This window comes from Nannobrachium achirus (assembly GCF_963921795.1).
Source record: "Nannobrachium achirus genome assembly, chromosome: 3".
Classification (NCBI taxonomy): domain Eukaryota; kingdom Metazoa; phylum Chordata; class Actinopteri; order Myctophiformes; family Myctophidae; genus Nannobrachium; species Nannobrachium achirus.
The window spans coordinates 19,443,432-19,469,690 of record NC_137812.1 but is presented as its reverse complement, the minus strand read 5'-3'; the positions used below and the strand labels follow the sequence as shown (position 1 = coordinate 19,469,690).

General features: G+C 42.6%; 2 protein-coding genes across 4 annotated transcripts; both read right to left on the bottom strand.

Moving 5' to 3' along the window:
• Positions 1-3,153: 3,153 nt before the first annotated feature.
• On the bottom strand, positions 3,154-9,590 carry tmem109 (transmembrane protein 109). Of its 2 annotated transcripts, none has more exons than XM_080721580.1 (3): positions 9,290-9,590; positions 6,581-6,701; positions 3,154-4,941 (listed from the first exon to the last, which is right to left on the bottom strand). In XM_080721580.1, exons 1-3 carry the CDS (start codon positions 9,557-9,559, stop codon positions 4,541-4,543), a joined length of 792 nt encoding a protein of 263 aa, XP_080577706.1. In that variant the 5' UTR covers positions 9,560-9,590; the 3' UTR covers positions 3,154-4,540. The 2 variants fall into 2 exon arrangements, with proteins under 2 accessions (XP_080577706.1, XP_080577707.1); XM_080721581.1 differs by having other exon boundaries at positions 6,599-6,701.
• A 5,568-nt stretch (positions 9,591-15,158) lies between these two features.
• tmem176 (transmembrane protein 176) lies at positions 15,159-26,211 on the bottom strand. Of its 2 annotated transcripts, none has more exons than XM_080721298.1 (7): positions 26,077-26,211; positions 23,683-23,885; positions 22,293-22,403; positions 21,438-21,494; positions 20,028-20,174; positions 18,826-18,993; positions 15,159-15,985 (listed from the first exon to the last, which is right to left on the bottom strand). In XM_080721298.1, exons 2-7 carry the CDS (start codon positions 23,803-23,805, stop codon positions 15,926-15,928), a joined length of 666 nt encoding a protein of 221 aa, XP_080577424.1. In that variant the 5' UTR covers positions 23,806-23,885; positions 26,077-26,211; the 3' UTR covers positions 15,159-15,925. The 2 variants fall into 2 exon arrangements, with proteins under 2 accessions (XP_080577424.1, XP_080577425.1); XM_080721299.1 differs by having other exon boundaries at positions 18,877-18,993.
• Positions 26,212-26,259: the final 48 nt, after the last annotated feature.

The following is a 26,259-nucleotide window of genomic DNA, read 5'->3' as shown; positions in this document are numbered from 1 at the left end:
AGCGACGTGTGGGAATTCTGATAGTAAATTGCTACAGTATATTATAGTGTAAGGGTGCCATCACACCAAAGGCTTATTCTGCCTATGCAGATTATTCTGGCTGTGCTTTTCAATGGGAAAGGAGTGGTTTGTTGCCCAAAAAAACACCCCCCATTGAAAAGCATTTTGCAGAATAAAGGTTTGGTGTGACTACAGCTACACCCTAATGGGGGTTTCCCCTCTCTCCAGCTCTTTTAACGAACCAAAAAATCATTTTCAGGGGTCGGGATATCAATTTTATCCTATAAAGATATTTATCAGATCAGCTTCAGTTTTAAAACGTTCCAGTTGCAAATGTTGTCTGCTTGTTCGATCACTTCTAATTTAACTTGATTATCCAGTATGAGTCCTCTCTCCTGAATGGATTAAATTGGTATCCCTACCTGAAATTGTATGTAAAGCGCTGGAGAGACTGGGTTTTTGATGGTTGCTGATGTTTGGCAATGGGTATAGGATTTTACACACAAAAAAAAATCTCTGTATCAGAAGTTAATTTTACTATAGTGGTGTGGGATATTTCAGTGAAATGGTGAAATCTAGAATTGCCTAATCGTGCCAAGGAGGCTAACAAACAACACAATGAGACAATGAAACATGGAAGACTATTCATTCATTTTGCATTAGATTATGTAATATTTCACTTTATTTAATGTCTTTATTACATTTGAGCAAAATCCCAAGTCATGTCATTTCAGAGCCATTACTGCTCTAGACTAGAGGCACTAAAAGCTTTAGGGTACGGTCACCCAAGTTTACTTCTACCCATGAGGGCAGATGCTTCTCAATGGGAACGGAGTGGATTTTTGCAGAAATACGCGAATGACAAGAAAGCACTCCTTTCACATTGAAGAGCATTGGCAGATTCCTCCCTCATAGGCAGAATTAAAGTTCGGTGTGTGTGAACGCACCCTCATTGTAAAGTAGGCAGGTGCCTGGTAAACAAGTATTTGAATCTTTAGTACCTTCGATTACAAAAGTGTAACAACCAACATTTCTTCTCTGTTGGGTGGAAACCTCATCATGTCCAAAACTGTTCCTTTTCAGGATTCAAAGAGCAGAGGTTTCTTGACTTTCTTCCAGCGATTTAAAAAAAAACATCTTTAAGCTACTAAAATATCCTGAGACATCTGTTGAGATAGCAGCCATTGCCAACCTGTGGGCCGTGAAAATATTGATTTGGAAAGAAAACATCTGTAATCTGCGGCCTAGGACTCTCCAAAACCCGGGAACGGACCGGACGCAAAGATCTGGCATTTATACGATTTGTATTGGTAATATAACATTAATATAAACAATGTAAAGAAAAAATGTCATGACATTATTTTTTCTTCTTCTTTAAAACCTTGTCGGAACTAACTTAAAAGTATACGTTTGTTCCACTGATCCACGCACAAACACACAATCGAATGATTATGATTAAAATAAACATGCTCTGAGAATGCAGTGCACACGGCCCACCTATCTGACTAGAACACGTAACTCGGCCGGCTACGTTTGCAATATGATTTGTTACAAACATGCTTTTTCTTTTCAAGAAACGGATGTGTATATGTGGATATGTATTATGTTGAAATGAACCCCATTCCTTGTCATAATGCCCAGATCAGTGTTTTCAACAAGGCATGGACGAATTAGTAGCTGGTCTGGTGCATGAATGGAAAGGGAGTTCACAGACATTTGGCAAGTTATTTCAACGTATTTGCTAGAAATCTAGCTTAAGCCACTTAAACCATACATACGTCATTGTAGGGCAAAATAGTGGAAATAGACGATCTACAGACCCATAGATCAACTATTTGAGCTACCGTTTTTTTTTTTTTACATTCATTTATGAAATATATGAAGTCATTATAAAATTGACTTATTTATTTGCTAGCAACCATTTAAAGTGTTAGTTCAGATGTTTTTGACTGTAGGAAATACTTGCCATTAATATAGTTGTTGCAAAGGTATTAATTGATTGCCAGAGTCCCATTGGCGGAGTTCTGGTCAGTTTCTGATGAATATAACGTAGTTTGATTTGATTTGGCAGGGCCCATGGCCCACTCATTAAAAATAGATTACTCCACAAAACTAGCGTCATTGTTGACGTATTTCTACCATATAGAGCGAGATTTCGTTCAACTTTGACCCCTCTGTCACATGGTAGTATTTTTTGTGTAAAACTACGCCGCTACAGAACAAAACCTCGCTCTATATGGTAGAAATAGTTCAACAATACAAATGACGCTAGTTTAGTTAGTGGGCCACGCCAAATGGCCCTCACCCCATTGGAACTACTTTATATTCATCAGAAACTGACCAGATCTCTGCCCATGGGACTCTGGCAATCAATTGATACCTTTGCAACCACTATATTAATGGCAAGTATTTCCTACAGCTTTATGTCAAAGAATCTGAACTAACACTTTAAATGGTTGCTAGCAAATAAACGACGACCCCCGAAGTCCCAACACCCAAAAGGTAGAGACAGCATAGATCGGAACAGTAACGGCAAGAAAAAAAGAGAATGCATTCTCTCACCCACAGTCCTCATTTTCGTATTCTATATCCCCACAGCATCGCTCCATGTTTACCAGCACATTTCAGAAAACCACGCCCCCATTTGGCAAGCCGAGGTGGACGGAATAGTTAATCAACCCTGTACATAGTACATAGTATGACAATGATGTACAGCAGGGGTCTTAACGTTTTCAGGCCAAGGACCCTTTAGTTGAGAGAGCGATCAAGCAGGGACCCCCACAACCTTTTCATAGATTCCATAATAGTTTCATTGTTTGACAGCACAATCATCCACCGTGTATTTTGGATTCATGTCAGTTTGTGTTTTCAGATATTTAACCACTTGAACCGTCAATACTTAAAGGGGAAGACCACCCATGTTCAATATTGAACTATGTCATTAATATACCTTAGAGGAGTTGTGTGGAAATTAAAAAAAAGTTCCCCCCCTTCTGTGTTGTCTAGAACTGGAGGATTGATTTTGGGGTTTGTATTGTAAAGTACAATGTGTGATGTCATCAAGTTGTACTTTACAATACAAACCCCAAAATCAATCCTCCAGTTCTAGGCAACACAGAAGAGGGGGAACTTTTTTTTCTCTTTCCACACAACTCCTCTAAGGTATATTAATGACAGTTCAATATTGAAAATGGGTGGTCTCCCCCTTTAATAAACTTGACCTTTTACTCTGTACGTAGTCTGCTCTTTTTCCCCTCTACAGCAAACCTCTTTGCCGAAAACAGACGATCTACAAGCTCACAACTCCTCACAGCATGAGGTGTGTGAGCTTGTAGAGCAGCTATTTTTGGCTAAAAGTCTCAGAATATGGACGGTAGGGTACAAGTGGTTAAAATAAAGATTTGGAGGACCCCCTGTAGTAACCGCCTGTTGAAGACTCTTGATGTACAGTATTATTGTTTCCGTAGGAGATGCCTTGTAAAGGAGCACTTGTTTTCGGTGGAGACGACCAAGGCGCGCCGTCTCATGCAGACTTGATCCACGTGAGACACCGCCGAGCGAGCTAAAGCAAGCAAGTCACAGTGTTGAGAGTTGCAGAGCACTTCCTACCGCTGGTTCAGCCAATCACAAGCCGCGGCCGGCAAGGCATTGCCGTCGGACACAATAATGGCGTACAGTACACGATAATGGAATCCGTAGGATACGGGCTGAATAAATGTGAATCCGCGGCTTGTGATTGGCTGAGGTCGGGAGCGCTCCACTGTGTTCACTTGGACCTCGCGGAGGTGCCGAAAGTCGGGGTTATGAAGATTTACTATTCTGTACCCCAGTAGATGTAACTCGGACGGCGCTGAGTCAGATCATGCGACCTTCGCAACTCTCGACACGGTGTCTCGCGTGACTCATGGTTGCCTGAGACGGCGCGCCTGTCGTCATCACCAAAAACAAGCGCTCCTTCCACAAGCGTCTCCTACGGATTCCAAAATAGCGTACAGTACATGTTATGGCTAGCTAATGTTAGCCAGCTAGCTATTCCAGCGACTGTAATGTAAACTCACTTTAAGAACAAGTATAAAATATAGGAATCGTTAAAGGGAACCGTTAAGGCATCGTTAAAATCCATAAGGATCCCAATCCTAGACATGACACATGACAAACAGTGGCATAATAACCAATGAAAATAATGGGGGGGTGGTTTGATAAAGCTGCCAGTGCCAGAGGGATACGACTGAAGGTCTGTCCATACTCTCTCCGAAACTGAACTTTTCATTGGAAAGGTCCGGTTCAACTACAAAATGACGTCACTCGGAACTTCTGAAAAGCATTACCCTGAATTAGAGTTCGGAAAGCTGCACGTCGAAAAGTCGGAACTCTCTGACGAAAAGTACAGTATCGGAGAGAGTATGGACTGGCCTTGAGCTCCCACCTCCACCTCTCACTCGTCTATCCGCCTCCACCTCTCCATCTCCTTCACTCGTCTATCCGCCTCCACCTCTCCATCTCCTTCACTCGTCTATCCGCCTCCACCTCTCCATCTCCTTCACTCGTCTATCCGCCTCCACCTCTCCATCTCCTTCACTCGTCTATCCAGGATCCTTACGGTCTCTTCCAGCTGGGCCGTCTTATCTAAGAGTCCCGCCGCTCCGCCGCTCTGCGAAGAAGAGGAGGAGGAGGAAGGGCCGATGCCCAGCAGCACGCACACGCACACCAGGGCGGCCAGGCGCACCGCCATGGTCTCGGTGCCCACGCTGCGGTCGCTCAGGATCAGCCCGAACGTGGCCAGCGCCACGCCCAGCTTCAGAAGCCACAGCGCCCGCTTCACCGTGGACGCCACCAGGCGGAAGGCCAGCGAGATCAGCCAGTAGCCCACCAGGGCCAGCGCCACCCACTGGCCCACGAAGATCACGCCCTCCGGGGTGACGTGGTCGAAGGGGAGGGACACTGGGTAGGGGGAGAAATCAACGTTTTTTTGTTATAATGGGGCTAAACTTACTATAATCAAATTTTTGTCTGCCACAAAAACCAAAACATATTATTGAACTCAAGTCTCCATGGCGTGAGTAATCACTAGAAAAAAATGACATTTTGGGGGTGAACTACTCCTTTAAAGGCGGTGCAAGTGATATGAACAGAAAATGCATTATTCCGGTCAGGAAGGATAACGATTTTATACAATCAGCTTACATTTTTGTTTTCTGTTTGTTTGTGTGTTACATCACTTCCAATTTCACTATCACTTCCAAGTTCTCTCTCCTGATTGGATGAAATTGGTATCCCAACCTTTTCTGTTACAGGGAGACCTCTCTCTGCTGGACAAACAGAGAGCTATTTAACACTTATTTTAACCCCCCAAAAAACAAGAACAAAGCCTTCTATTTCCATGTTGCCGGAGTACACAGTAGGGATGGGACGATATAAAAATGTCATATCACGATGCCCAGTGCCCATATTATCGCGATAATCAAATCCATTATCCCGGGGCGGAACATTTGGCAAAGAAATAGCAGATCTACAAGCTCAAAAGTGACGCGTTGTGAGCTTGTAGATCAGCTATTTCTTTGGCAAAGACATCTGATAGTTAAAAAAAGTGTTTTTTTTTTATCACAAACGATAATATCGCTTATCGTCCCATCCCTAGTAAAAAGACTGATGATCACATGATACCGTACACCTACCATTGATAATCCATTGTAATATACAGTAGATCTTTTGTTTACAGGGTGTTCCTTTCGCCACATTGAGTATGACATCATTTTGTAGGCAGAGGAGAATTTCTGCCCCCAGTTTCCGTGAATCTTTTTACTATTTTTACTATTTACACATTTTTCTTCTCTTTGTTGTTGAAAGGAAAGTGTTAGAATTATACTTTAGTCGTTATTTTTTAGTCGTTTTTTTAAATAGCGAGGGACAGAAAATGCTCTGGGGGCAGATTCTCCTCTGCCTACAAAATGATGTCACGGCTTAAAAGCCCCAGCCCTGGAAATCTGGATACATTACCCCTAAAAGTGTTATTTACCTGGATAATGCTCTGTACAGATGAGGATTACTAAGAGGTCTCAAATTCATTCATTTTTTATTCATTTTCACGGATTAAAGCAAAAAATTCAATCTCACAACAACTTTCGTCAGTCCCAATTTGGGATACTATAGCCTGGTTTCCATGCAAGTATGCTAGTAGGACAGATTCAAACACCCTTTCTTTAATCTATTGCTAGTTTGACCACTTCAAATGCTCTTTCGCTTTAAATAACATAAAATAGCCTATTCTACAAGCTCACAAGCTTGTAGATAGGCATCAAAAGCTTGTAGATCGGTTATTTCCACTATCAATGTTCTTTTTAGTATAAAAAAATATAACATTGTCAAATATGTCAGTAATTTCTTTCTTGTATATTTAAGTTATGTGTCATGATTGCCATGTGCAACGTCAAAGCCTAAAAGCCAAACAGAAATGTAATTGTCAACGACAAATACACAATTAAATTGTTAATTGCAATTATTTGAGTGACAATTAATCGTCATGTAAAATGTTATAATCGTGGTGACAGTCCTCCACACCATGCCATAAGAGGAGTCTAACCTTCACCATCTAGATTACCATCTAGTCCAGCAGCGTTGAGGAAGTGTGCCAGGTACTGGGTCAGGACGTTGACGCCGCCGGCCACTCCTGCAGCGAACACACCCAGGACCTGAGAGAACGCCTGGAGGCAGGGAGAGGACCAGGGGAGGTCGCGTGTGTGGAAATAAGAGAGAGAAAGTGTGTGGTCAGTGGTGTGCATTAGTGTGGCATAGAAACCTTTGATTTGGCTGCAGTTGTTGCTTTTTTATTCTGGATTAGTTATAGTCCCTGTAAAGAAAACTTTCGTGTACTTGCCGACTTACAGAATAGACTAGACTACTACACAGTACACGTGTTCTCTAAGTGGGGTCTAGGGACCCCCCTCACAATGCTTTGCATGGTGACACGTTGTGTTGTACGGTAAAGTGCAAGTAGGGGTGGGCAATATGGAAAAATACAATATCACAATATTTTTCCAAGCTGTATCACGATACACGATCTTCTTATCACAATTCCTTTTCGAGTTACTTAACAGTACAACCACCTACAGTACAAGGTAACACAAACTAAAAGAAAAAGGAGTAACAGACCATTTAGACCAGTGGTCCTCAAAGTGGGGTCCAGGGAGTCCAGGGACTCTCTGGGTTCCTTTTGGGAGGTCTAAATTGATCCTTACAAGTATGTAACTCTGACAGTATACAAATGAAACCAAATGAACCCGTAATTCATTTGTATACTGTCAGAGTTAAGGGGAGACCTTGACATCTTAAAATTTGAGAACTACTGGTTTAGACAAAAATGCAGGTTTAAATGAATTCTGCAATGAATCTGTATTATCAATTCAACAGGATTTTTTTATAAGGCTCCCTCATTGTATCACGATCACGATACAGACGATATCTCTGAAAAGGCATATCATGGAGACATTGTATCGTCTCAACGATATTTATCACCATATCGCTCACCCCTAAGTGCAAGTTTAGTTACTTTGCATATTTATCAATTATTTATCAATACAAAACAAAAAAGGTTATGTATCGTTTAATCTACCAGGAGTTATGACTGACTGACTGACTGACTGACTGACTGACTGATTGATTGATTGATTGATTGATTGAAGACTATTAGAAGTTTGCATAGGAAAAAGTACAGTTTCATGACAGTACAGTTCACTGGTACAAGGTCAACTAGGATACGCCCAAAAAAGCCTATGGCTTGTTTCAATTGAGGTCAGACCACCTTTACTAGCTACAAAGTTTAAGTGATAAACACATGAATGCATTGCTATTATAATCCAATAATATGATGGTGAAATGGGCCATTCTGCATAATGACTACTGTAATCTGTACTGTACTTTCGGGGGCATTAATACTTTTCATCAAAAATCTCAAATCGGGGGTTTGGGGGCCTTGGGGGGTCCAGCTAAATGATCGATAGTTAGGAACCAAAATATGGAAGTCTGTAACTCAAAGTGTACGAATTTGACCAATTGGACACATTTGTAGGCTACACTCCGAGTTAAGGGATATTTCATATTTGAGATCCATTTTATCAGACACGCCCCCTTCCTATACAAACCCATTGTAACTTCAAACTCCATTTTGATGCATGGTATATACTAGATATATCAAAAACACCCCTTCTTACTTCTGATGATTCATAGGCTACTCATACAATACGTGAGCTGGTCGTGTTTTTTTTTTTCTACTACCTTTTTCATTTATTTAAAATAATTATTTAGGAAAAAGAAAAAAGAGTTGGCCTACTTTCTAACTTTTGGTACACTTTCACTCAAGTAGGCCTACATTTAGAATTCCAGACTTTCACTTGGTAGGCTATATCCTATTTCTACATTCCACTATTGATACTTTTACTTTAAGTGAAAAAGAATCCGAGTACTTTTTCCACCACTGATGGCATATCACCAGTTCCTATTGTATCTCACTACTATCTCCTACCTTCTGCACAGATATGACGGTCTGCTCCCCTATAGTTTCCCAGTGGTGTAAAGTAACTAACTCAAAACTGTACTTAAGTACAGTTTTGAGTTATTCGTACTTTACTTGAGTATTTCCAGTTTTCAGCACTTCTACTCCACTACATCTCAGAGGCAAATATTATACTTTTACTCCACTACATTTATTTGAAAACTTTAGTTACTAGTTACTTTGCAGATATAAATGACTATATTATAAAACATATATTAACCACTTTAGCCCTATGTTATACCAAGGCTATTTGAAAATAGCAGATCTAAAAGATTGCGACACGTTGTGAGCTTGTAGATCTACTATGTTCAAACATTTTGTACTTTTGGTACTTTGAGTAAGTATCTCTCTATATATATTTGATGCCATTACATTTGTACTTTATTTACTCAAGTAGGCCCACATTTAGAATTTTGGACTATGAGTATTGAGTATTTCTACATTGACTTAAGTAAAACATTAGAGTGGTTACACATCTCATGAACCTAACCTCAGTGGGGGTATTTCTGAATGGGGATGTTTCTAAGTGGGGGTGTTTCTGAATGGAGGTCTGCCCCCCATTAGGGGTTGTACTTTTCCCACCACTAGTGGTATCTCACCACCATCTCCTACCTTCTGCACAGAGATGACAGTCTGCTCCCCTATATTCTCATACCTTCTGCACAGAGATGACAGTCTGCTCGCCTATATTCTCATACCTTCTGCACAGAGATGACAGTCTGCTCGCCTATATTCTCCTACCTTCTGCACAGAGATGACAGTCTGCTCGCCGGCCACCTTGCCCAGGTAGCTCTTGGCCTCCTCGTCCAGGTTGGACAGAGCTGTCCTGAGCCTCTGGATCAGACCGTCCGATTCCTCTGACACCTTCTCAAAGTCAGCACCACCACCAGTACCTCCACCACCACACACACATGACGTTACCCACACACACAGCAGCAGCAGCAGCAGCAGCAGCGCTGTTGTGTGTACAGAGTCTCTGCTGCTGCCTTTACAACGACCACCTGGAAACATGACTGTAACTTGAATCTCCACAACAACAGACTGGAGGCTTGTCTGTGACTCGAGGTGGAGAAGAAGGTTTGAATCTAAACGAGGTAAAAGGCGTTTGAAATGTGCTATAAACGCGTCATAATGATAATAATACAGTCTTCACCTCATGTGTGAGGCACAACAACAACATAGGCTGTGCAGAGGAGGAATAGTAACATTTTCCATATCCTGTTTAGAAAACTTCCACTCATTGAAAGGGAATGTCTGCCCCCTGCTGGCGATGTCGCGTAAATGTATGGGCCAGCCTTTCCCACCACGTGATTCCTGCAAGGGAATTATCAGAGGTGGAAAAAGTAATCGCATTTTGTACAAAAGTGCAATTATGTAGCAATGTACAATGTAGAAATACTCTGTTGGAAAGTAAAAGTCCGGAATTCAAAATGTAATTGAGTAAAAGTATGAAAGTTTTAGCATAAAAATGTACTTCTTAAAAGTAGCCTACAGAAATGTTTGAAAATAGCAGATCTGCAATTTTCAAATAGGCCTTGCCAAGGTATAAAATAGGATTCATTTATATTTTACAATATTATAAGTTAATGAGGGGCCAAAACAATATTTGGCCCCTCATTTGTAAAAAATAAATAAATCATTAAATACGTTTCTACTAAAAATCTGATGAGTTCATCAGTTATTTGGATTTCATTCATGAATCGAATTAGCCTTGTAATAAGGCTAAATGCACACCAGAGGGCAACATTCTTCTTAATATAAACTGTAAAGTGAGTCAATCATTGCATGGACAACAGGGTTTCACAGAGAAAAGGAGCTGTGCCTTATTCAGGTCAACACTGTGACCATTCCCAAAACTGTAACTAAACATTCTAGGGTTGTAATAAAATGACCTGTTGGCATTGTTTGTGTAACCAGAGAGCTTCATGTGTTTAGGATTTATTTTGTTCGATCAAAACTATCCCCTTATACCAACAAAAGCCTTTTGAAGACCTCTGAGAGAGAGAGAGAGAGAGAGGATGTTGGTCAGAAGAAAAACAGAATTCTTCACTGTAAGGAAGTCTGACTGGAGTTCATGTTTTTCTCATTTTTCCCTTACATGTGCACAACACACGCACACGCGCACGCACACACACACACACACACACACACACACACACACACACACACACACACACACACACACATAGTTTTGTACTACATTAATCTAAAAGCACACAAAGTGTTGTGATACGAGTTTGTTGCATATATATGCTATATATATAAGACTACTTTAAGATGAGGCCTGGCTATTACATTTGTTACGTTTACACTCGAAATATGGGTAACATTTCGAATGCAGGACTTGAACTTTAACTACAGAGTATTGTGCTATTGCTTTCTTGTACAGTAAAGTGAAACATCTAGAGTGCTTCTAATCCTCCACCACTGTTCCTGAGCTATATGGGGAAAGAGCCTTGCAGACAAACCCCACCCCACCCTCCATCTTGTGGAGACCAGATTAAATTACGGACAAACAAACTGAAGAGGTTTGTACTTTGGAGGAAGTGAGGACAGCATGTCTGGCTGGGATGGAGAGAACAGAGAGTACGTGTGTGGGAGCAGTGCTGGAAATAATAAACTACAAAGTACTCGATTTACTCTCTTATGCACTTAAACCCCATCCTATAGTTGAACGGAGTCCCTCAGGGCTCTATGCCGGTGTATTTTCTGTTTGGGGAAAGCTTTCGTTGAACAAGCTCACAATGTGTCGCAGCACAACACATATTGTGAGCTTGTCGATCTGCTATTTCTATTAGTATTAATACAAGACATGTATCAACCACTTAAGCCCTATTTTATTCTTTGATTGATTGATTGAAGACTTTATTAGAAGTTTGCATAGGAAAAGGTACAGTTTCATGACGGTACAGTTCACTGGTACAAGGTCTACTAAAAGGAGATCCATGAAAAGACTAAGCTTATTTCCACTGGAAACCATTGAAGTATCTCATATAACATTGAATGACAGACAAATAGAACACAGTACTATGCAGTAGATATGTAGAGAAAAAGAAAAAAGAAAACAGTAAGTCTAAACAAACAGTATATACAAAGAAGGGGCAGGGGAGGGTAGGGTTGGGCTAGGTTCATTTTTTACCAGTTGCGAACGGCTGCTGCCTGTAAGTGGTTTTTCAGGGCAATTTTAAAGGATGCTAGTGATCCACACTCCTTTATGGCCTTCGGTAAGGCTTTCCACATTTTGGTGGTATAGCAGAAAAACGAGTTTGACCCTTTGTTGGTTTTGACTCTGCTATTTTGCTTCAGCTATTTTAAACTGGGCGGATCTACACGCTCACAACGCGTCGCATCGGCTTGTAGATCTGCTCTCTTCGAAAGATTTTGGCACATTTTAAACACACACACAAAATTAGTACTTTTACGTTTGGCACTAGAAGGATATTTTGATGCCAATACCTTTGCACTTTTACTCTTCTGGAATATGGGCCTTTTATTGTAACTTTTACTTGTATTTCTACATTGTGGTGTATTGCTGTATTGCTTTTCCTCAAGTAAAAAACAATACTAGTGGCCTACTTCACTGAGGCTGGGAATAAGAGAACAGACAGAGTGTGTGGGAGTCCAGAGACAGACCACAAAGAGATAAAGTCCGCTCTGTGGAGGCACAGGAAGAGGGGTTGATTTGGGGGGGTTGTTGTGGGTCGATCCCCCCCTTCAGACACTCAGAACCAGGGGTGTCGCACCATATTCTGGGCCTTGGGTACAAGGATTCACTCACATATTCTATTATATTTCTATGTCAGTGGTGCTCAAACTTTTTCATGTCAAGGACCCCCAAAATGATATGTATTTGGCCACGGACCCCCATCTCAAAATATAGTTCCGGGGTGTCCCCCCCCCCCCCCCCCCATAAGCAAAATTTGAGTTACAAATGTTCGATTTGCCCAAATTTTCACGACTTTTCAAAAATAGCAGATGTACAAGCTTGCAGCGCGGCACTCGGTGCCGCGCTGTGAGCTTGTATATCTGCTATTCTTCAATAGTTAAAGCATAAAATAATTAAGGCCCCTCCACCTTGGGCCCTAGTAACTCAGTCCCACTTCCCCTCCCCTTGTGACGCCCCTGCTCAGAACAGGCTCTCTCAGGCAGTCAGCCTTGTACACAATCAAAGAGAGAGAGAGCTTATCATCAGGGAGGAAACCTCACATGTCCAAAACCCCCCCAAAATACCAGAAAATAAGCTTACAATATGTCACGATGCGCTGTGACTTTGTAGATTTGCTATTTTCACTACTTAATTGTGCAAGGCTCTTGCATGACAAAGTAGGACATTCATTTATGAGAAAACATACAAAAGTTCAAATATGGACATAAGGGGTTTCCGCCTATACTGCACTACTGACAGGCCACTCTGTACAAACCCTGTGTTCTCCCTCTTGAAATCTGATTCCCAGTGGAGCCATTTCAGCTTGCATTGACTCAACCAAATCCCATACAGTACGATATGGTCATGTTACTTTGTTGTAGCAGTGGTTTGTTTATTCAGCATGTTCTTTGTCCACAATGCTGTCACGCCTGTCAGAAATGCTCACAAGACAATTTTAGCATCACGATTAGCACCCATAAATCACCCATGGCGAAAACAGTTGTTTGGTGTGTTTGGTTAAGGAAGAAACAGTTATTGGATTGCAAAGTTCCAGATTTGTCTGACCTCCCGAGTTTTAAAGTGCAATAACCCGGATGCTGAGCTGTCACACACGCACACACACATATATACGCCTATGCATGCGTGCATGCACACACAATCCTCTTCTTCTCTTCCAAGACGGAATCCCCACTCGGCCTAATAATTAGTTCAGGGACCAAACTCCCAAATTAGGATCAGGCTAACCCTAGAACAAAATGGGACATTGTTCTTTCATATCTTTAAGATGTACAGTACCCCTTCATGAAATGGATTGTCACAAGTTTTACTTTTACTGCAGCGTTTTGCAGCCACGGAATGATCATTTTAAAATCTACAATAACCATACTGTACTTGATTCATTGCTGATTATGTATAGTTTGTATTGATTGATTGATTGATTGAATACTTTATTAGTAAAGTAACACAAAGGATGACACAAAAAGGGTCTCAGGGATTTGTTTCCAGCTAGTCTTTAGTGCACTCTTGTTTTTCTAGATTGAGGTTAAAAAAGGAAAGCATGTTAATAATAATAATAATATTAATAATACATGGCATGCTATGCAACACAGCTGCAATGAAATTAATAATGGGTGTATGGAGGTGTGCCCAGAGCCATGGGTGTGCCGGTGTGAAACCATAGTACTGTCAACCTAAATCTAACACACCCATGCATTTATTTGATTAGCTGCAGCTGTATTACTTACATCACAGTGTACTTTAAGTCAGTGGCAGACAGTGATTAAGTACATTTACTTAATACTGTACTAATTACCAGGCACGTGCACATATAGACATCAAAGGGGTCTTGAGCCCCTGCCCTTTTATCCGTCTGTAAAAAGTGTCCTCTCCAGACCCATGAATGCAGCATTTACTATGGCGAAAGAAATGCAAATGCCCTCTTTTCATGCCATACCTGAAGGCAGCATTCAAGGGAATTGCCTTGTCCAAGCTCTCCTGAACTTGAATGCAGCAATGTTGAAAGAATTGCCCTCTCTGTGTAGAAATACATGCCGTATGCCACATCTACGGTAATGACTTGATTATGCTTAGTTCAGTGTGGTATCAAGCACCAACAATAGCAGACCTCCAAGCTCGCAGCGTGTCTGTTATTTTCTATATTTTCACCAAAAGGCCCTTTTAGAAATGTCAGCCTCTCTAACATTCTCTGCATGTCCATACTAATTACGTTAGTTCGTTTGCAGAATAAGTAGACTAAATCTAGAAGAATGTTCCTAGGGTGTTATACTGTGCAATGTTGTTGTTGCTCTCGTGATTTTTTGTTTACTGACTTTCACTCCACTACTTTTCAAAGACAGGTACTGTGCTGTTGACTTCACTACCAGAAAAGGAAAAAAGTACATTATGAATACTTAAGCCCTATCTCTATAAAAAAAAATATCTGCTAAAATAGCAGATATACAAGCTCACAAGGCTTCGCAATTAGCTGCTCACAGACACACAGACATGCACGTATGGGCAGGAGCCAAAATATACGTCTCCGGCCTATCGGCCATCCGGCCTGGTGCAGACAAAAAGGAGTTGGAACCCAACAAAATGTCTTTTAATATATACACAAGATTTTATTTAGTAAAAAATATACAAATATATGAAGGAATTAGTACAAAATTGCTGTGCATATCTTTTGAGGCTAACACTGTGCAAACATACAGTAGTCAGTTATATAAAAGATTTTCTTATATGTTTGGAGGAAGGGTGGCCCAGAGACATGTCTCCCCCAGTGGTCCTTGAGGGGGTTCCAGGGGATCCCCGGCTAAATGACTTATAGAGAGGAACCATGTTGTTGACCCTAATAAGTCTATAACGGCTACAGTGTACAAATGGAACCAAATAGACCTTTATGGGTCCATTTGGTTCCATCTGTACACTCTCTGGGTTAAATGAACACTTGGGATCTTACAGTGTACCCTGTATATTGGTCCGTGGCCTAAATAATGCATGTCAAACTGGGGGTCCTTGATGATGAATTTGAGAATCTCTGCCCCAGCTCACTGGAAGTTGGTTTGATGTTGGTGTCAGCTATTCCAGTGGTTCTCAACCTGTGGGTCGGGACCCCCAGGGGGGTCCCCAAATAATTTTGGGGGGGTCCCCAGATGATTAGCTTAATGTGCAAGATTGTTTTCTCACTCAACAGTAAACAAACCAACATGAAGTTTAAGTGTGTAGAGGGTATCTGCATATTTCTAAAGTGACAATTTGAGGACTTTTTAATACTGTACCTCTAAAATGACAAATTAAACATTAGTCAAATTGTCAAATATTAGAGGCAGAAATTGTGAACATAGCCGATCTACATGCTCACACGGCTATTTTCACAATAGAACCGTATTATACAAAATGTAATGCCTCAACTCTTAGTGCTCGTCAGGGTGGGAGGGGTCCCCAGTTAAAATATGATTGTTTTGGGGTTCGCGGCCTGAAAACCTTGAGAACCACTGAGCTACTCTATAATGTGCTGAGAAATATAAATCTATCCATCCAAAAAAGATGACGATTTGACAGTTCAAAGAAATGAGGATTGAAACCAGAGCGGAGCTACAAAACCACACTGATACGGTATACCATCAGGAGGCATGCGTAGGAGCGCTGCTCAGAGTCCAAACTGAATATTGACCCACATTATGTAAAATAAAAGACATACACTGACATACACTTCGTCGTCCAATGATGGTTCAGTTCAGGTCAGGGGGCGTGAGTGAGGTGGGGGTCGTTGGAGCACTTGGAATGAGAGTCTACGAGAGAGAGGGAGAGAGAGACAGACAAAAGAAAAGAGTAAGCCATGATGTTATTATCGTTATTATTATTATTATTGTTTACCCCTTTGTTCTGTACTAGAGTATCTGTACTTGTACTACTTGAGTGTTTGTATATGTGGATAGTGAATTAGGTGTGCAGTTTGTGAACAAAGCACCAGCGATGTGTTAACGTGAGCTTTGAGTGCTATATTGATAACGTCAGCTGTATGTGCGTGCATGGATGTAGGACCCATCAGAAATGTACTAAAGTGTACTTCTGTGTGGACTGTAAATGCCATATCAGCCCCAGCTGAGCTCTATTTTCTTACAGTATTGTCTTAAGTTTTGGATTCTTCATTAACGGGTGAAGTAATGTGACACAAACAAGGGTTCAAGGGTTCAAGGCTTCTTGGCGTGTGTAATTGGCATACATTGGTGAGAAGAAAGACATTTAGTTGTTCCTCCAAGGCGTCTAGTTGTTAGTATTTTAATAGTGCAGCTGTTCCAAATAAGGGAAAAGACCCCCCAAAAAAACTGAAAGTGTCAGATGTCTGCCACACAGACTGAATCACGCTGGAGTCAGACTAGTGTCATGTTACCACCATGACAGAAAAGTTTCACAACACAGCAGTTGTGTTCAATCTGCACACTAATATCAGCACAGGGGAAAGAAATCAACAAAGGAAACAATGTTTCTTCTTATTGATTAAAACAATGTGGTCATTGTTATGATTAAGAGCTCTGGGTTAGGATGGCCTGTTTGATGATTTTGGAACTGGTCACGGCAAAAGCTCCAGCTTTGGAAAAACCTGCTTTAGGCGCCGCTCGGCTCCCCTGTGTGTCAATGGGAACACAGAAGCATTCAGTTCAGTGCAGTGGTTCCCAAACCCCTTTCTGGATCATGGCCCACTTAAGAAAATCTCAGAAGCATTCGGGGCCCACCCATCTGGCCACTTAACACGCCAAATGGGCGAGCCGCAAGCATTTCAGAGCATGTTTATTCTAATGATCAATCAATCGATGATTGGGTTCCAGCTTGGATCAACGGAACTGATGTAGTATACTTTTAATTCCTGTTTATCGTATATCAAAATGAAAATGCCCAGATGGCTATGGTAGTGGTCCGGGCAGGGGCGTCACACCAAATTCTGGGCCCTGGGTACAAGGATTCACTGCGGGCCCCCCATGAATGTTAACTATTGAAAAATAGCAGATATACAAGCTCACAGCGCTGCGAGCTTGTAGATCTGCTATTTTTGAAAAATTGTGAAAATGTGTGCAAGAAACCCATGTTTCCATGTCAGTGATGCTCAAACCTTTTCATGTGAAGGACCCCCATCTCAAAATATTTAGTTGCAGGGACCCCCCCCCCCCCCGGAAGCAAAATTTGAGTTACAAATGTTCGCTTAAAAAATACATATATTCAAAGATTTGCGCCCATTTTCATGACTTTTCAAAAATAGCAGATCTACAAGCTTGCAGCGCGACACTCGGTGCCATGCTGTGAGCTTGTATATCTGCTATTTTTCAATAGCTAAAGTTACTAGGGCCCCTCCACCTTGGGCCCTGGTAACTCAGTCCCACTTTCCTACCCCTTGTGACGCCCCTGGTCCCGGGCACTGAGGCTGCTTGACAGCGGGTTGTGGGTTCTAATCCCGATCCCGACTACCTTTCCTGCGTGTCACCCTCCATCTCTCCCCATTCCCTGTCAGACTACTGTATAGTATCTTGTAAAGCCAAAAAAAACCTATTAAAAACTATATTATTATACATTTTATCCTACCAATAAATGTTTTGCCAATCATTTAGGAGCCCACTTGCAATATCCCAACGGTAGCCCACGATTGGGCCCCAGCCCCACATGTTGGGCATCGCTGAATTAGGGACAACATTCATCACGTTTCTGTAAAACCTCCGCGAAACCTCAGCGAATGCTGAGGACGTGCTAACAGCAACTCAAGCTTGTACAGCAGCTGTGTTGGAAATTAACAGCAGATGTATCTTAACTTAAAAATGGGCGTCTGAAAGTGGCACATTGTCATGTTCCCATGTGAAATATCGATATGGATGATGAAACTGAAGGGCTTTGCGATTCCCAATTTGCTTCTAATGACACAGTGCAGACTTCAACACCACTAACCAACGGTAGCGCCGCCTCACAGTAACAGACCTTATTACCGGGGTAGATACAGTACAGTGCCGGGATGTCCTACTCAATTAGAAGTAGAAGTAAGTAAGTAAATATGACTAGAAGATTACATGTGTTGAAAGTATATAGATTATATAGAGTGTTGAGCTGGTGAGACGGGGAGACCCCTGTTACTGAATGAACACTATAGCAAAGAGTACTATCAGAATATAGAGGTATTTAACACTTATTCTAACAAGAAAATACCCCTTTTAGTAATACTAGTAAGACGCCCTAAGGGCGAGAACCACGCACATGGGCGCGTACACGCATCCACCTGGGTGATGGCAGGCTGCTGGGCGAGCGCTGGCACTTTGGCACGGGATCAACTGCACAGTTGATCTCCAAAAAAATGCACAGACCTGGTTGGTGGTTTAAGTTGGACAAACGTGGCCAAAATGAGGTCATATTTTCCCAAATATGGAGATGACCGACGTCTGATATCATAGATGTCTGATGTCATGAATCATAGGCCTATGAGACAATACAATATGTCCATTCCAGATATGAGCTTAATATTGATGACATCAGAGATATCCATATATGGGCATAAAGGGGACAAGGACATGTATCGATGACATCAGGGATCATGCCCCAGCGTGACATGTGACGGATGGACGGACGATATCAGTGTGCAGTGTTTTCTTACAGCATAGTCTCCAAAGCTGCGTCTCTCTCTGTGTGTGCAGTGTTTTCTTACAGCATAGTCTCCAAAGCTGCGTCTCTCTCGGTGGAGGAGGAAGCAGAGGACGGAGGAGACGACCGTCTGTACCAAGGTGAAGAGAAGAAGAGAGGACTTCACTCCTCTGCTCAGCCTCTGGAGGAGAGACACGCCTAATGTTACTCACATACACACTTGTCCTCAGGAGAGGACAGGAGAGACACATTACATACCTACTGTCCTCTGGAGAGGACAGAGACACACATTACATGCACACTGTCCTCAGGAGAGGACAGGAGAGACACAAGCACTTGCCAAAAAATAGCAGATCTACAAGCTCACAATGCGTTGTGAGCTTGTGGATCAGCTATTTTTTGGCAAAGACATTTGATAAAGAGTGAAGAAAATACTGTATCAAGTACGTAGTCTATATTATAAGTACCTTTTTACCAATTATAGAAGGTTTAAGTGGATATGCATGCAGCTCGGCAAATAAAAGGTTAATTGATCCCAGTGTATGAGAGAGGACGATATCACGATACATTCTATCTAGTGTTTTATATCAGGATAAACGATAATATCAGGTATTGTCCCATCCCTAGGAACAGTGTTTGGTGTGTGTGCGTGTCTACTTACCACAGCGTGGAGTTTGGTGACATTGTGTGGGGTGTCAGTGAGTATGCTTGCTATGGTGTGGAGTTTGGTGACAGTGTGTGGCGTGTATGCATGTCTACTTGCCACAGCGTGGTGTTTGGGGACAGCGTGTGCGTGTGTATGCTTGCTATGGTGTGGAGTTTGGTGACATTGTGTGGGGTGTGAGTGAGTATGCTTGCTATGGTGTGGTGTTTGGTGACAGTGTGTGGCGTGTATGCATGTCTACTTGCTATGGTGTGGAGTTTGGGGACAGTGTGTGGCGTGTGAGCGTGTCTACTTGCTATGGTGTGGTGTTTGGTGACAGTGTGTGGCGTGTATGCATGTCTACTTGCTATGGTGTGGAGTTTGGTGACAGTGTGTGGCGTGTATGCATGTCTACTTGCTATGGTGTGGAGTTTGGTGACAGTGTGTGGCGTGTATGCATGTCTACTTGCTATGGTGTGGTGTTTGGTGACAGTGTGTGGCGTGTATGCATGTCTACTTGCTATGGTGTGGTGTTTGGTGACAGTGTGTGGCATGTATGCGTGTCTACTTGCCACGGCGTGGTGTTTCTCTTCACAGGTGTTGTGCTCCGTCATGACACACGGCGACTCGCCGTTCTTCCCCAGGTCCACGGAGTAGATGATCAACGCCAGCACAGCCAGGGCCACGGACACCATGCTGGCCACCAGACACACCCCCAGCTGACCACAAGGACAGGATCAATGTCAAAACCATCACGTGTTGGAATGACAGGATAATAGCAGTGGTTCTCAGAGTGGGGTCCAGTGGTCCTCTTGAGGGGGTTCAAAGGGGTCCCCAGCAAAATGTGGAACCGTTTAAACAAAGCCATATTTGATTTACATGTTCATACAGTAGATCAGGGGTCTTCAACGTTTTCAGGCCAAGGACCCCTTAGCTGAGAGGGAGATGAGGCAGGGACCCCCTCTACATATTGTATAAATGTTGTGATGGAGATTCTCATCGATTTCATAGATGGATTCATAGACTTGTTTGACCACTTAGAATCTTAAATCGTCGATACTTAGTAAACTTGACCTTTCACTCTGTACTTGGTCTGCTCTTTTTTTACCTCCACACTAAACCTATTTGCCAAAAATAGCTGATCTACAAGCTCTCAACGCCTCGCAGCGTGAGGCGTTGAGAGCTTGTAGATGGGTAAGTTATAAAGTAGGTGATGAGCATGACATACAGTAAGTGTGTGTGTGTGCACCGGCTTCGACTGCTCTCTTCGCATTCAATCCGACTTTTTCACCATTTCTCAGACGTTTGAATGCAGAGAATATGCACTGGGTATCCACGGTGGATACTTTGAAGTACGCATGCGCCGATATCTCTCGCCTTGAATATTAGTCCCCTCAGGGGAATCGAACCCAAACCGTGGGTTTGTTGCATCCGTGCTCTACTGACTGAGCTAATGAACGGATGAAGTGACTCCTTTTTTGTGCATTTATCTATGACGTGGATATCTATGACGTGGATAGTGGGGTAGATGTTGATAGTGAGGGACTGAATATTTACTATTCTGTCCATAACGGCACATAACTCGGTAACGCGGCTGAGTGGGATTGGGCGCCGCTCCGTCGGTCAGTGGCGTGGAGCATTACACTGGGGAACAGAGCACACTTGGCATCTGGTTCGAGGCTGGGAGTCACCTCAGGTTTTATTTTTGCGCTCCTCTGAGGTTGACCACTAGATGTCGACATTTTACTACTAATATCTCTGCATTGGTGAGTTATTGGATACTGAATATCCAAGTATCCTGGATACTTTCTGCATTGAAGAGTCTGAAAGCACGTGAATATTTCGCATTAAGTGCGTTGATATCATTAGAAGCAGGTGGTGTGTGTGTGTGTGTGTGTGTGTGTGTGTGTGTGTGTGCGCGTGTGTGCGTGCGTGCGTGCGTGCGTGCGTGCGTGCGTGTGTGCGTGCGTGTTCAAACTCACAGTTTTCATGCTGCAGTATTTGTCCAATATGATGGCAACAACTCCCGCTGCAATGAACTGTAGATAAACAAATGTTATAGCAGAGCATTGGTAGCTTAGGATAGCATAGGTAAACTTTTACTGCTCGTCAGGGTGGGGGTGGGGGGGTACCCAGTATAAATATGGTTATTTTGGGGGTCGCAGCCTTAAAAGGTTGAGAACACTGCTTTAGAGTACCTTGGGCCGCAGACGAGAGTAACATAAAGAATGGGACGCTACGTTTTTAAAAGTGCATTTTGACATACGGTATAGTGCCTCATTAATTTCCCCTGTCACATGCATGCACCCAGCAACCTCCCACCCACCCAACCTCCACCAGGACCTGTTGCCCCACCTTGGGGCGTCACAAGCGGGGGGAAAGAGTTACAAGGACCTAAGGTGGAGGGGCCTTAATTATTTTATACTTTAGCTATTGAAAAATAGCAGACATACAAGCTCACAGCGTGGCACCGAGTGCCGCACTGTGAGCTTGTAGATCTGCTATTTTTGAAAAGTTGTGAAAATGTGTGGAAATCTTTGAAAATATGTATTTTTCAAGCAAACATTTGTAACTCAACTTTTGCTTTGGGGGGGGGGGGGGTTCCTAGAACTAAACGAAATGTTTTGAGATGGGGGTCCGTGGCCAAATACATATAATTTTGGGAGTCCTTCAAATGAAAAGATCTTCAACGTTTTTTTTTTTTTTTTTCTTTTTTAGCCCAAGGACCCCCTGGAGTCTGAAGAGGTGTGGGTGCTTTCCCCAGTTAAAATATGATTATTTTGGGGGCCTCTGCCTGAAAAAGGTTGAGAAGCAGTGGTTTAGCAGGGCTCACCCACCGACATGCCGCTCCACCACGGCACTCCCAGGGTCACCACCTCCGTGAACTCTGTGCAGTGCAGAGGAATGGAGTAGACGATGACCATCACCCCCAGCATCACCTGGGTCACCTAAACATGCAGATACACAACACAAACACTCATTCAGTCATGCATGCAAGTATAAGGAACCTTTCAGTGTCAGGTGTGCTCCATATTACCAATAGTCATGACCACACCTGTGATGTGTTATCTACTGTGATACGCAATTATACGTAGTATATGCGCGTGCGTATACACAGGCATGTGCAAGTGACGTGCGTGTATGGGAGGGAATTGTAGATCATCCAAAAGAAATATCTAGAACAGTGGTTCCCAAACTTTCTTCTTTTTTTTTGGCACCCCATAAATATTTTTTTAATCCGAGGCACCCCTACATTATAATTTTCACTCCCAGCTCCTTATATTTATAGCATATCATCGTTGTCGGGTGGAAACCTATGTCCAAAACCGTTTGTTATGTGTTTATCATCTATAAAATATACTAAAGTAGTGAAAACAGCAGATCTACAAGCACACAACGCCTCGCATCGGGAGGCGTTGTGTGCTTTCGTCTGTTTTCACTAGTTTTGTGTGACAGTCTTGTATGATGAAGCAGGGCTTTGCTTTACCAAAAGACGCACACATTTGAAACTTGGAGATACAAGGTTTCTGCCCGACCGTGACGATATTCTAGTGATTATGTTGCGAGGAAAACTTTGGTTAGAACTGACTGAAAATAACTTTGTACTTCAAGTTTAAAATGATACTAAATATTTTTTCAAGTAATAAAAAATAAAAAATTCAAATAAATTCCAAATATTATCAAATTATCTCGCGGCACCCCTGGACTGCCATCGCGGCACCCCAGGGTGCCCCGTCATCCACTTTAAAAACCCTTGATCTAGAACACACTATCACTGGACTACAACCACTGGTGAACACCATTTGTCATATACAGGTACAATGGAGGGCAAAGATACAGTGTTGATTGTCATGACTGTACAAATAATAACATGATTTCAATAGTCATGACAATCACCACATATCATTATTATGGTATTAGGAGTAGTACTGTTGGTGGGTGTAGGAGTAATAGTGGGTAGCTCAGTGTGCCTAAAAAAAGCAAAGGAAGATGCTAAACAAAATGATCCACAACAAATAGTGGAGAAACGGGCGATCTGCGAGCAGGAAGAAACTGCACAGAAATATGTGAAAATGTGTAAACATTTCTGCCTGTAATGGAAACAACAAGGCTCTTCTCCCAACACACGCACGCACACACACACACACACACACACACACACACACACACACACACACACACACACACACACACACACACACACACACACACACACACAGTCCTCACCCCCAGGGCCTTGGGGTCTCCCTTGCGGACGCTGGCCCTCAGCGCTTCCTGTCGGTCCATGAGCTTGCCAGCGTTCTCGTCCTGGATGACTTGGACCGACAGGTCCCGGGACACTGACACCATGGTGGCCTCTCACTCTCTCTGCTCGGCTCCAGATAAATAAACCCCCAGCCTGGGCCGCCTTCTCGCGTCCTGACCTGGACCTGGTGGAGACAGACATACCACAGCTATATGTCAGTCCGTTTAACCAATTTAGACCGGCAACGCATTATTACGCATTATTACTTTAAAGATGCAGTGCCATGATTTATTTCCCCCATAAAACATGATTATCAGGTATTATGATTATACTAGGAGGAGGACTTTTTCCAAAAGAGTGTACAGAAAGAGTTAAAATTAGGTTTTTATGTGGCCACACCCACCAGTTCATTAAGTATGCCTGGTTGTTCAGGTGGGTGGTGACCCAGCTGAAGGTGTCAGCCTCCAGGAAGAAATACAAAATACAAAGGGAATACATAATTGCTCATAACAACCCCACCAGGGGCTCTAATGTAGTACTGTCAACCTCATAGACACATGAAAACCAGAAAAAGAACAAAACTATGGCACCACCTCTTTAACCATTATTTTATGCTAAATAGTGAAAAATAGCAGATATACAAGCTCACAGCGCGGCACTGAGTGCCGCGCTGTGTGCTTGTAGATCTGCTATTTTGTAAAAAGCATCAACATCTGTGCAAGTCTTTGAAGTATTTTTGACCCGATTCTATAAATGTCTTCTAAATCCTTCTAAGGTTTTTGAAAATTGCATGTTTCTATGTCAGTGGTTCTGAAACGTTTTCATGTCAAGGACCCCCAAAATTATTATAGTATTTGGCCACGGACCCCATCTCAAAAATATTTAGTTCCAGGGACCCCCAGAAGCAAAATTTGAGTTACAAAATGTTCGCTTTAAAAATACATATATTCAAAGATTTGCACAAATTGCAGATTTCTTGCAGATTTATATTTCTCACCACTCTCTCTCTCTCCCCAGCGTCCTGGACAGGCACGTGCACACATAGACATCAATGGGGGCTTGAGCCCCTGCCCTTTTATCTGTCCTTAAAAACGTGCCCTCTCCAGACCATGAATGCAGTTTTTACTATGGTGAAAGAAATGCAAATGCCCTCTATCCATGCCATACCTGAAGGCGGCATTCAAAACTCTCCAGTACTTGAACGCAGGCGAAGCATATTATGTTGCAAGAATTGCACCCTCTGTGAAGAAATACATGCGGTACGCCACATCTCCAGTATTGACTTCAGTGTGGTATCAAGCACCGAAAATAGCAACGCGGCATGTTGTGAGCTTAGAGGTCTGCTATTTTAGAAATTTCAGCCCCTGCCTCTCTTACATTCTCTGTACATCCCTGGTCCTGCACACAGATCAGTTTAAGCAGTATGGAACAGGGATCTTCAACTTTTTTCAGCCCAAGGAGCCTCCTAGCTGAGAGAGAGATGAAGCAGGGACTCCCACTAGATTTGTTGCAGTTTTCTAATAGATTTGATCATACAGTAGACTTGTTTGATAGCACTATCATGCTGGGACTTTTTTCTTATTTCCACATAACAACTCAAAGGTATATTAATGACAGACATATAGTTCAATGTTGAAAACTGGTGGTCCTCCCCTTTAACTCCCTCAAGGATCCATGGGGGTTTCCGGACCCCACTTTGAGAACAACTGTTTTATTCATATGTGCATGCTTGCATTGTAGGCATATAGTAGCTATATTGTGTAGGCTATGCACTGCCTTGACATTGCTCTGTTTTGTGTGTGTGTGTGTGTGTGTGTGTGTGTGTGTGTGTGTGTGTGTGTGTGTGTGTGTGTGTGTGCGCGCCTGCGCGTGCGTGCGTGTGTGTGCGCGCGCGTGCGTGTTTCATAGATTGTTTGCACTTGCCAGCTGCTTTTAGCCTGCAAGGCCATGTGATGTAAGTGCATTTCTCTTGTGGGATTACTAACCCAAACCCTTTATTATAATGGGATCTAAAAGCCTATATTGATGCGATGCCAAACGCTAGTCCAAAAAACGAATGTCCCACTAATAGAACACAGACATTCCTCATTGAAACTTTTGACAGTGAATAGCCTACTAGTTTCCCCATCGCGTCCTCTATACCCACTGAACTAAAAGTCGCATGCACAAACGACACAAATATATTCTAACATGCATGCATCATTTGCACGGTATTAACCAGTGCTGCCACTCTACATCTAACCTACTTCACCATGGATGAAGAACGAAAAATCATGTTGTGAGCTTGTAGATGCTGTGCTATTGTCGCTATTTAACTTTTGGGGAAAGTTTGTCCAAAAATAGGGACGCCAGGTCGTCAATAAAAAGAAACCTACCTCTTTTTTTCCTGATCCTGACCAGTCAAACAGTTGTAGAAGGAGTCAGGACCATACACCGCTATACATTTAGGACGGGCCACTCCTTAGGAATTTTGGTTAGATTTCACAACCTCTAGACCAGATCCGTGTCCCGTGTGTGAGTGTGTAAAACGACTCTACTTTTGTTTGCGTTTGTCTGCG